Below are 12249 nucleotides of genomic sequence, written 5' to 3'. Positions count from 1 at the left end.
TCTATGTATTCACAAAAGGGTTCCTCCATTATTGGTTCTATTTTAATTTCGGTGTTTGTAATATCTGACTAAGCATGAACTGTGCAGTTTTGATCCCTCTGCCAATGAATATTCATAAATTTAGCCTAATTATAAATTATTCCACTGCTTAGTTACTGATGTGTCATACTAAACTTGTATTATTATCTCATATTTAATGATAATACACTTCTAAAAGTAGTTTAAATATAACATATTTTTTACATAAAAGGACTAAAGATACACATCTCAATTAGTTGAAGGTTAGATATGCTTCATCAAATACCACAAGGATGAAATTCAGAATTTACTCACAATTGAAGGACCAAAAACGCTATTAGCCCTTTGCTGAGAAGGCGGCTTTACCCTTGAGCCACCTATAAATTTATGCTTAGAGCCTCCATTCAGAAAGATTAGAGAAACAACAAAAAACCTATTAATTCACTTCTTTTCTTCTATAAACCCTAGAAAAAGAAACTCCCTGAAATTTTTTCTTTCCAATTAATTGGAATATAGCTAGGGAATGCAGAAAGATGAAATTCTCTCCGTTTTCTAATCCCCTTTTGGTTGCCGGAAAATCCCAAATTCCAGTCACTAGTGGCCGGAATTGTCACCGGAAACACGTTGAAGACGGGTAAATATTTTATATTTTTTTAACATAAACAAACACCCTTTTCGATCTTTAGTCTATTTTCCAACCAAAAAAAATCGTAGTTTTTTTGTTCCAAAAAGAATGGCACCTGAGGAGAGATGTGCAGCTTTGCATGGGAAATACGAACTAGGACGTCTTTTAGGTCATGGTACATTCGCGAAAGTTTACTATGCACGTAACGTGCAAAATGGCAAAAACGTTGCTATGAAAGTGGTAGGCAAAGAAAAGGTGATTAAAGTCGGTATGATGGAGCAAATCAAACGTGAAATCTCCGTTATGAAGATGGTGAAAAATCCGAATATAGTCGAGCTCCACGAAGTCATGGCAAGTAAAACAAAGATTTACTTCGCCATGGAGTTCGTTAAAGGAGGCGAGCTTTTCGCGAAAATCGCGAAAGGCAGGTTAAGAGAGGATGTGGCTAGAGGCTATTTTCAGCAATTAATCTCAGCCATTGATTTCTGTCATAGCCGTGGGGTTTATCATAGAGATTTAAAGCCTGAAAATTTGTTGTTAGATGAAGAAGGGAATCTTAAGGTAACTGATTTTGGGCTGAGTGCATTTACCGACCATTTAAGACAAGATGGCTTGTTGCATACAACATGTGGTACCCCTGCTTATGTTGCTCCTGAAGTTATAGGTAAAAAAGGCTATGATGGTGCAAAAGCTGATATTTGGTCATGTGGTGTAATTCTTTATGTGTTACTAGCCGGTTTTTTGCCATTCCAAGATGAAAATATCATGGCTATGTATAAAAAAATTTACCGGGGTGATTTCAAATGCCCACCTTGGTTTTCATCAGAAGCAAGGAGATTGATCACAAAGATGTTGGATCCGAACCCGAATTCAAGAATCACCACGTCGAAAATCATGGATTCGACGTGGTTCAAGAAATCCGTGCCAAAAACCCTAAGGACAAAAGAGGATGAAGAATTTATCACGATAAGTGATCACAATTGTAAGGGTACTAAGGAAGTTGAGACGTTAAACGCGTTTCACATAATTTCGTTATCTGAAGGGTTCGATTTGTCACCCTTATTCGAGGAGAAGAAGAAGGAGGAGAAGGAACAGATGATATTCGCAACTACTAGGCCAGCTAGTAGTGTGATTGAGAAATTAGAAGAAGTGGCGAAAATTTCGAATTTTAGTGTGAAAAAAAGTGATGGTTGTGTTAGGTTGCAAGGTCAAGAGAGTGGTAGGAAGGGTAAATTGGGAATTAATGCTGATATTTTTGCTGTGACAAATTCATTTTTGGTTGTGGAAGTGAAAAAATCTAGTGGTGATACCTTGGAGTACAACCAATTCTGCAGCAAAGAGCTTAGACCTGCACTTAAGGACATTGTTTGGACTTCAGCAACAACAGAGAAGAATTCTACACTTGCTTGAAGATAAATAATAAGGTGTAGATTCAGATTTAAAATTCCCAATATTGGGAATTTTTTTATTAGTTTGTTTATGTGTATTGTTATTGTTTTTCATGTTGTTAGATTATTAATTTAGAGGCTGAATGTCAAGAAGGTTTCTTGAACTGTGAATGTCTTTTGTGTTTTTTTTTTTGCAATTTGCATTTCCTTTGGTTGTTTCAATCTGTTCTAAATCTGTGTGCTTTATGATGGTTTTGTGTTTGTTGTGATGTTTGTTTTGCATGATTCTTAATCAAGAATTTGACTGTTGAATCATTTTTTCTACTAAGTGTGATGCAACTTGCAAAAGTGTTTTTTTTTTTCTTTTTCTGTTGATGATGTAATTGTTAGTCCACTAAAAACACTTGTGTGGTAGGCAAATGGTCCATATAATTCAGTATCATATTATCTGGTAGGCAAATGGTCCTTTAAATAGTGAAGATAAAATTATTGTGAGGTGCGGGTGTGTAGGGCAGGAATTCTTTTCTACACGTCAAATGAGTTAATTATACATTCTTTTTGTTGATTTCTTACCCAGTATTCATTTTTAAATTTCAATTAATTCGGAGTTGCTTTGCATAAGGTCGAAATGCCATGATTTTTTCCATTTCAAAAAAGATTATCTCATTCCATAAATGAAGAAGTGAGATCTCGTTTTAGCATTATATGTATGAAGATTAAAAGTCATGTACTTCGTTTGTCCCAATTTAGCCAGTTAAAAAAAAAAAGAAGACATATTTCTATATTGGTAATAATTTAATTTTATAAATACTCACTTTACCCTCAATTAATGAAATGTTTTGTAATCACACAAGTATCTATGACTTATTTTAGATCACAAGTTCAAAAAAAAATTCTTCTTTTTTAAACTTTATTTCCGATCAAATGTCATCACATAAATTGAGATGGCGAGAGTACTAATTATGTAGATATTATATGTTCATATCTATATATATTGTAATTTTGGAGAATGTTTACACATAACTTTGTATTTCGTGCCGAAAGTATTGGTTTAATATGAAACCCGTAACCACCTAGTTGTATCCGCCCGAGTTTGTACATTGATTGACTACTTTGAAGGGTTTTTTTTTTTTTTTGGGGGCGGGGGGGAGGGGTATTTAGTTAGTCTTATTCTTATTATTACGTAGGTATTAGCAATCAGAATCAATAATATTCTATTCTACACTCTATCAATTATTGTAAGTACAACTTATGTATAGCTTTATAGTGAGATTATTTTTGTTAATATAGTAAACCAACCAACCGATAAAACCTTGATGTTCAAAGAAATTGAAATGTGAAGGATAAGTTAAACTTTTCTTAATCTCAATGAGTAGATTAATCGACCATCAAGTTGCGTCAATGAAGAAATATGCGAAATGTAGATTTAGATCTATATGGGGATTAAAATTGCATAAAAATTGCTAAGTCGTTTAATATAAATAAACAGCATGTGCATGAAAGTATATTCTTCAATCGATGCATCCATATTAAAACCAAACGTTAAAATAATTAGTTCAAATCTCACAAACGTCTTTGAAATCTTTTTATCATGTGGTCGAAAAAGAGAGGAGATTTCATCTGCATTAACTATTAAGGGGATCATGTGGTTCTTGGCCAGGGGCGAATTTGTGTGTGAATTTTGGGTCACGTGAACACATGATCACTCGACTAATCTCGATATATTATGTGTATAATTATGAAAATATATCTAATATTAACTAAGTGAACACATGGTCATAATAGGCTAAGTGGAGCCTTTGGTCAAGGTTATCTTTGTATTCTCAAGGTCACGGGTTCAATCTCGGGCAGCTTTTTTAATTTTTGCTATTATTTTCTAAAGCTACCTTTTTACTTTCCTTTTTATATTATTACTCAAGTAAAAAAGTGTTTTTACTTCATATTGCATCATATACTTTTCTTTCCTTTAATAAAACAACTTACTTCTTAAAAAGATGTAATTAATTATCTTTTGCTCAGGAAGTCGATGTTCCCATAAAAATTTATATCTTATCTTAAAGCAATGGTGAACTCATCCTCATGAAATCCTAGATTCGCCTCTGTTCTTGGCATATTATAATGTGCTAAATATCGATATCTAGATTATTATGCGGTTAATAATAATATAAGAATTCTAATGCGATGAATGCTAATTAAGGTATTGTTGATGCACAATTTTTAATCACTATTCTGTCGTATAAAAAGATCTAAGTTGCTGAATATAAGTTATACAAACCATTAGTGATATAGAGATTAATTTTTTCCAGTATTAAGCTCTATACTATTTATGCTTAATTTAATGGGTGAAAATCATTTACCCTCCCCAACTTTGCTTTAAAAATCAAATTCTCCCTGAACTTTGAACAATTGACATTCTCCCCCATTATCCTATCCGTGATCATCATTAGCAATAGATAATCCCATAATTTTGGTAGAAATTTTATCTTGATTTTAGCTAACACCGACAATCAAATACTGGACAAATTTTATGCTGTGATAACATCCTTAATCCCCATAAACAGACAACCCTTAGACAAAATATATGACCATTTTTAAAATATATATAAAAAAAATACCCTGAAGATTACCATATTCTTATCTACATGTGATTGTTTCTTCAATTATTTACATTTAACATTAATTATATTGATGATTCAAAACTTTCACGAAATCTTTTTCTCCATCCTCCCCCACAAACTTCAAATACTCATCCAAATGAGCTCCCATGAGTTATTCCCTTGCGTTTGTCCTTCTATGAAGGATCAATTTGTTTTTACTGTTTCAATGGAGCGGCTTGTGAGTTCTCAAGAAAAAAATGCTTTCTTTTTCGATCCGTCAAAAAAAAAAAATGATATTTTTATATTTAGATATAATTTAACTTGAATTCTTGCCTTTTATCCTTAAAGAAATGTTTTACAGCCAAATAAATATTTATGATTTGTTTTAGACTATAAATTTTAAAAGTCTTCATCTCTTTTTTAAATTTTATGCCTAATCAAATTATATCACTGAAAAGCCACTTTCCAAATTATTGTCCTCCAAAAAGATGAAGTGGAAGTATCTCCACAAGTGATTAAAAAGGTCTCGTCAGATAGAGTAGTAGTTATCTTATTAACCTACTTTATCTTATCTTAGTACTTTTTTCATTTGATTGGTAATTTTCACATCGTTTACATAAAATACAGTTTACCTTGAATGCAAGTATATTCTATTCCCTAACCATGTTCCTTTGGGTGGTTGTTGGTTACTATCTTACCTCCTGCATCTCTTTATTGGCATAACTTGACAGAATACAAATTTGATGCTAGTGAATATTTTATATTTTGTGTGGCTTGACTTTTGAAATTTGTGGTCTTCCGACGTAAAAGGTTGTAATGAAGGATAAATAAGAAGTTCAATTTCAATTGATTCCAAAAGAAAAGTTAAGTTATTTTCAAATTAAGAAAGTTATCGTTTTTTAGAGCATGGGCTAATACTGTTTCTCTTATTTTCTTTTTATATATAAACATGATAGTTACATGTAAATTAAACAATTACTAATTAATTACGATGCATCTAAGGAAGTATTATGTTGTATGTTTGTTTATAAAGCATTTTGAGTTTTTAATTTACACTTAACATCAACTAAAAATTTGACCCTATAATATGCATAATTAACTGAAGGCTTAGCTTCAATAGTAATGCATAATGTCTGCACAAAATATCACCACCAAACTCTGTAAAATGTGCAGCTACATGATTAAATTCCACTGTGAAAGTAAAAGCAAACTGTCTTTAAAATAGGTAATTTTTAAGTTACAAGGATGTGACTCACCTATCTACAACTTGAGGTCTAAAGTTAAGAAGAACAGACTTGAGAGAGACATGATTTGGGGCCCATGGCCATGGCTGGAGGCCATGCACCGGAAACTATCAAATCAACAATTATATATATAGGACATCCCTATAAAGCTAGAGGTAGTTATAGGGCAACTAGCCAAATTCTACCTTGTGATTTCAAAAGTGAGTAGTGTCATTTTCACAAATCAGACTATTCAAAGTGGTACAATAACAAGTGGCATTTGCATAGATCACTAGTACGCTTTTGAAATTTGAGGACGGAAATTGAACTTTACGGGGTTGCCGACGGGCGCAAAATATAATATGATTTAAGCGTTTTGCTAGTCAAAGATAGTATAGTATTTAGATTGTCTCCACAGGGATTGATATCAATAATTATTCAAATAAAATTCTGCTCAGTATTATTCAGGTGAGTTTGTTGTGGGTATAAATCACGATTATCGACTACGAAGGTAATTAAAGATAATTGACAACGAAAGCAAAGGTTACTATTAATATGCGAAGTAAGGATAGTAGACAAGACAAATGCAAGATTTTAGCGATTAGCTTCGATTCGTTTTATCATTCTCTTTTAGATTTTATCGAGTCTTTCGAATTCAATAAGTGATTAGTTTACTCAAAAATCTAATAAACATCTTCCAATTGTTTATTTAGATTTCACAAATTAAACTAATGCAAGCCCTGAGAATGTTCAAAAACTATGGATAGAAATACATCTTTGGACGAATATCGTCAGCTTATGACCCAAGCTAAAATTATTCAAGAGTCCCTTCCGATTGCTCAATAAAATCATTCAATCATGAGCTAAATCAGATTTATATTAGGATTATTCATAAAACACTTTCTCTGCCGATTTAAGCATTCAAGAATATCTCAACAATCAAGTAAAACTACTATCCATGAATTCAAGACTAATGAAAAACCCTGTGAACATATGCAAGAAAACATGAAGGGTTTAATCTCAAGAAAAACGTCTCTCAAATATTTTCCTCTCTTAGTTCAACCAATAATTTAAAAAGCTCTTTCGATTACTTAGAAGAATCATCAATCAAAGCCAAACAAAATAATGCAAATATATTCACTAAACTATTCTTCTTTCGATTAAATAAAATAGTAAATAACTCTGTAATTAAATTCAAAACCCTATTAACGAATTCAAGCAATAAAACAAGAATCGAATCTAAAAACGTCAATCAATACATCATGTCTGTTGAAACCCTATAAGAAAACTATTCCATAAGAGAATAAAAGAATATAGAAGAAATCGAAGTAGAAAATATTACCTCAGACGATTGATCCAAACTTCCGTATTAAATTGAATCGTGATGGAAAGTAATGAATTCGGGCTATCAAATTCTCTTCTACGCTCCTCCAATGCTCCCTAGGTCAAAAGTCCCGTTTTCACTGATGCTTCAATTGTTTAATTGCTGCTCTTGATCAACTCGATGCCACATAGATAAAAATAATGTGTCCTCCATTTTGATTGGCTGCCAAGTCTTCAACTTCAAATTCAATTGCCAATTCATGAGTACATTAATACTAAATGTTACTTCATCCACTCATTTACATCATAATGATTAGAATCATGAGCCAATCATTGTAACTCTTTATTTCCTCGTTTTGGTGGTTTCCTTACTCGTTTAACTCCGATTTAGCTCCTTAGCTCGGAATCAAGTCCTATACAATAAAACTCACATAATAAGTATAAAATACTAACATAATATCTCAAACACGATTAAAGTGTAGCAAATAAAAGGCGAAATATAGCTAAAAATCCGTGTTTCTAGACTACAGCCAGTTGGTAACCTGGTGGTAAAACCACTACTAGTATCTAGTTTGAGACTTGAGGGAGTTGGACTTTACGAGCACAACAATCCAGTTATGGAATCACTAGTATCTAGTTTGAAACATGAGGAGGACAAGAATTGAACTTTACGAGATCGGTAGCACAATAGTAGAATCACCGGACTTTGTTGAAGCTCTAGAACGGGAATTGAACTTTACGAGATCGGTAGCACAATAGTAGAATCACCGGACTTTGTTGAAGCTTTAGAACGGGAATTGAACTTTACGAGGTCGGTAGCTTAATAGCAAAATACTAATTAGTATTTAGTTGAAACTTAAGGACATGAATTGAACTTTAAGAGGTTGGTAGCTCAATCAGTGGCGGAGCCAGGATTTTTATTTAGGGGGTTCAAAAATTCTAAAAGGTAAATATACGAAGAAGTCAGGGGGTTCAACATCTACTATATATATATAATAAAATAATTTTAACTTTGAAAATACACTGTAATTTTTCGCCGAGAGCGTTCGAATGAACCCCCTGGAGCTAACGTGGCTCCGCCCCTGAGCTCAATAGTAAAATAACTAGCATCTAGTTGAAATTTAAGGACGGGAATTGAACTTTGCGAGCTTGAGGTCGAGGTCAGTAACTCTGTAGTAGAATCACCGGTAACTCTTAGCTGAAATTTGAAAATGGGGATTGAACATTGCTAGGCCGGTGGCTCGGTCGTAAGGTGCTCCTCATGTTAACCAATTGATTTTAAGTTCAAATTCTACCAATGTAGATATGATTGATGCTGAACTTTTTAGTTCAGAATATAGGGGTTCGCTTTGCTCCTTAAGAGTAAATAATCATGCATCTCATTTCATCTTATCACATTCTATTTTGCGAGATTAGAAAATAACCATTAAATTTGAGTGCAGTTCCGAGATAATTTTTTTATTCTATAGCCCTTAGAATTATTTATAACTAACCAATGGAAAAGTTTAAATTGTATTAATGTTATTCTGATACAATCATTGGTTATTCCAAGAGGTAACAATTGTCGCGAACAAAGATAAAAGTCCTACAACTTAGATTTGTCGATACCCAAAATTAGAAGAACAAGTATGAGAGACATCAGTTGGGGTCCATGACCATTGGCCAGAAATAAATCAATTTACATAAGACATCCCTAGCTATTTAGTTATAGGGCAACCAACCAAATTCTACGTCATGATATCAAAAGCAAGTAGTGTCATTTTCACAAATCAGGTTATTCAAAGTGCTAGAATAACAAGTGGCATTTGTATTGATCATTAGTACCTTGTTCAAACTTGAGGACGGAAATTGAATCAGTAGCTTAGTAGTAGAATCATTAGTATCTGGCAAAAATTTGAGGATGGGAATTAAACTTTATGGCCCCGTTTGTCCATAGAAACCAAAACATATTTCACTTTTTTTGGAATTTTTGAGTTGGAGTTGGAGTTGGAGTTGTGTTTGGCCATAGTTTTTGAAATTGTAGTTTTTGGTGAAATGTAGTTGTAAAAAAGTGAAAAAAGTGAATTTTTTTTGAAAAATAAGTTTTTTGAGTTTTTGGTATTCCTAATACAACGAAGTTGCATTCGGAATTTTACGCCAAACGTTGAAAGGTGAAAAAAGTGAAAAAAAAATTCCGGAATACCAAAAATAATTCTTATGGCCAAACGCCTACTAAGTAGTCGATAGCTCTATAGGAATCACTAGAATCTAGTTGAAACCTAAGGGTACAGGGATTGAACTTTACACGGTCAATAGCTTATAGTAGAATTACTAGTATCTAAAAGAAGCTTGAGAACGAGAATTGAACTTTACGAGAGTCCATAGCTAAATAGTAGATCGTTTAAGTGTTAACCAATTGATTGTAAGTTCGAAATATACTAAGATATGATTCTGTTTGGGTTCGACATTTTGCTCCTTAACTCTTAAGATTATATAATATTGCGTCCTATCTCCTTGTATCACATTTTCTATTCAGCGAGATTCAAAGATCACCATTAGTACTTTAGTCTAGGTTTCATTAAGCTGTTATTGTACTCATAAAGAGTTACTATACTATATTCTATAACATAACAATCACGATATTTATTCAAGTATCACATAGAGTCAAAAACTATTTCTTATAACAAAAGAATCATTTAAACTTTGCTAAGAATCACAAAAAGTCACTAAACTAATTTCTTTTTAACCAAAAAATCATTCAACTTTGCCTAATGACTATATGTGATATGTAGGCAATGTTTAGTGACTTTTTGATAATTTCGTGATACTCAGTTTCATGACAATAGTATTAATAATTTTAACGCTATAAAGTGAAAATTGAGGGACCGTATACGGTATCAATCCGCCGAGAACTATTTATTATTAGCTGATGAAGAAGCGTAAGATGTACGTATGTTGCATCTATGATACAGACATCGATGGTTTCAACTTCCAGAACTGAACATTGGCTAAGAAAACAAGAATTGTTTTCATTAATTAGGTTGAACTGCTGAAACACAGAAGCCACAAATTAGAATAATGGCTTGTTTCGTTATTAATTTGTGCTTTGACTTTGAGATTGCAATAGCATTATATCATATCTCTTTCAATGGGGTTCATGGCAAACGAAGCTTGCTAAAATAAACCTAAACTTCAGGATCAAAAGAGCTCTAATAAACCTGGCAGCTTGAAAGGATCAAAGGAATAAAAATTTTGGTCTTGGAAATATATTTCCGAAACACAAATATCATGATATTTTTAAGATCACAAATTTTATTTCTTTCTTAAACTCCGTACCGATCCAAGGTTTCAAATAGTATGACATAAATTCGTTTACTATGTCATATAAATTAAAGTAGATGAAGTAAATAATTGTGATAATTGTTTTCCAGTGAAAACAGATAATCAATTAGAGATTTGTATTTTAAGAGTTTAAAGACATGTGGGTCGTATCCAATCCCGGAAACTCTCCTTTTGGGTTAGTATTCGAGATTACAAGAGTTAGATTGAAAGAACCGAGCCTAAGAAATGATAAAATCAAGCAAGTTAGATATGTGTATCAAAATAACTAACGTGCCCGGATGTATATTTCTTGAGAGAAAAAAGTTAGAGATAAGTTACAACAGATGAGATGGAAATGCCTAGCTTACATGATAAGCTACCTATATAGAAACCAAAACAAGACTTTTCAACCCTAACGTATGGGTGATGTGACGTGAGGTTGCCCCCAACGTTAGCATAGTCAATGGCTCTCTGATCTAGAATTGCGGATGTGACTGGGGTTGGTGGAAATGGGTAACAGCTGTGAGGGTTCCCCTGGTCTCCTAGAGCGCCCGGTCTCGTATGAGATCCCGACCGATTTTTTGCCTAATACAGATAGTCCCCCACTTTTCGGGGTTAGTCTAATCGTGAACCCGGGAAGTGAAAGAGCCTATCACTTCTAACCTTCGCATGGGGAAATCCTCGAATTGTCGCGGCTTACCTTGTCAGGATTTTGAATTTAATTTCGGTGGCGTCATTTTCCTTCGCATGCTTTCTTTTCCTATCAGACGCTATTGGCCACGTGTTCCATTCTCAGCCTAGCTTTTTTGTGGGAGATCACGCCTTCAAAATGATGACGATACCCTTCCTTCGAGGTTTGACTTAACACGCCCTAAAAAGTATCCCCCACTTAGGATCGCACTACTTACTCTTTTATAAATACCTACAACTCTCCTCCAAAGAATCATATCCCCCTCGAGCTTATCTTCTTCAAAGAAGCCTCTTGCAACTTTTCTTCCAAGCCACCATCTCTTCTGCGAACCTTAATTACCTTCTTCCCCGACTTTTTCCATATCCTCCGATTCATCCATCGCTGGTGGCGCCACCACTCGATCCCAGGCTGCTGGACACAGCGATTCTGAGGTCTCCATTCACCAAGTTTCGATCGATCGCCCTCCGTCACATAAGGTGTCGAAGACAAAGACCTTGACCTCGAGCACCAGTCCTCAATAGGCAAAAATATTTATCCCCGAAAAATGGTCGACTGATGAAGATCTAGCTATGCGCGGTACTTTCTTGCTACGGACCGCGAAAGAAACTGGCCCGCGTAAGTGTATCACACCTCCATTCGCAAGGATAGCCTTAGTAAGGTAAAAAAGGATGTGGCTAGAAGGATATCGAGGTGCTCCTGCCGACCACGGAGGAGAACATTACTTCCTATCGACCCGGCTACTCCTTTGTTTATACCTATCCCTTCTCCTTGAGGATCAGTGACCATATCGATCTTGTGATTTTAGAGTTTTGCAAGAAATACTAAGTATGCTTAGCTCAGGCCAGACCGGCGGTCTAGAGGACGGTGGCGTGTCTCAGGTACCTCTCTATGTAAGTTCAGGAAGATTTTACTCTCTCTCACCTGATCCATCTCTACTCACTGAAGATCTTCATGGCTAGGGTTCACTTATTATCCCGGCGTAGCCAGAACACAATCATTACAAGCACTGATGATGATTTTGATCGGGGATGGACAGAGAGATATGTCATCATCGCTGCCACCGCGAATTTAGTCAAGCCCCCGG

General features: G+C 34.3%; 1 protein-coding gene across 1 annotated transcript; it reads left to right on the top strand.

Annotated features, from left to right (window-relative positions):
- The first annotated feature begins 418 nt into the window (after positions 1-418).
- On the top strand, positions 419-2195 carry LOC132041225 (CBL-interacting serine/threonine-protein kinase 6). Its single transcript, XM_059432064.1, has one exon. It carries the CDS (start codon positions 752-754, stop codon positions 2051-2053), a length of 1302 nt encoding a protein of 433 aa, XP_059288047.1. The 5' UTR covers positions 419-751; the 3' UTR covers positions 2054-2195.
- Positions 2196-12249: the final 10054 nt, after the last annotated feature.

Source organism: Lycium ferocissimum, chromosome 12 (assembly GCF_029784015.1).
Source record: "Lycium ferocissimum isolate CSIRO_LF1 chromosome 12, AGI_CSIRO_Lferr_CH_V1, whole genome shotgun sequence".
Classification (NCBI taxonomy): domain Eukaryota; kingdom Viridiplantae; phylum Streptophyta; class Magnoliopsida; order Solanales; family Solanaceae; genus Lycium; species Lycium ferocissimum.
Note: the sequence above shows the minus strand (reverse complement) of the source record. Positions and strands in the feature narration are given on the sequence as shown.

Excerpts from the sequence above, each read along its gene's own strand:
- LOC132041225 (XM_059432064.1), top strand. The coding sequence starts at position 752 with ATGGCACCTGAGGAGAGATGTGCAGCTTTGCATGGGAAATACGAACTA.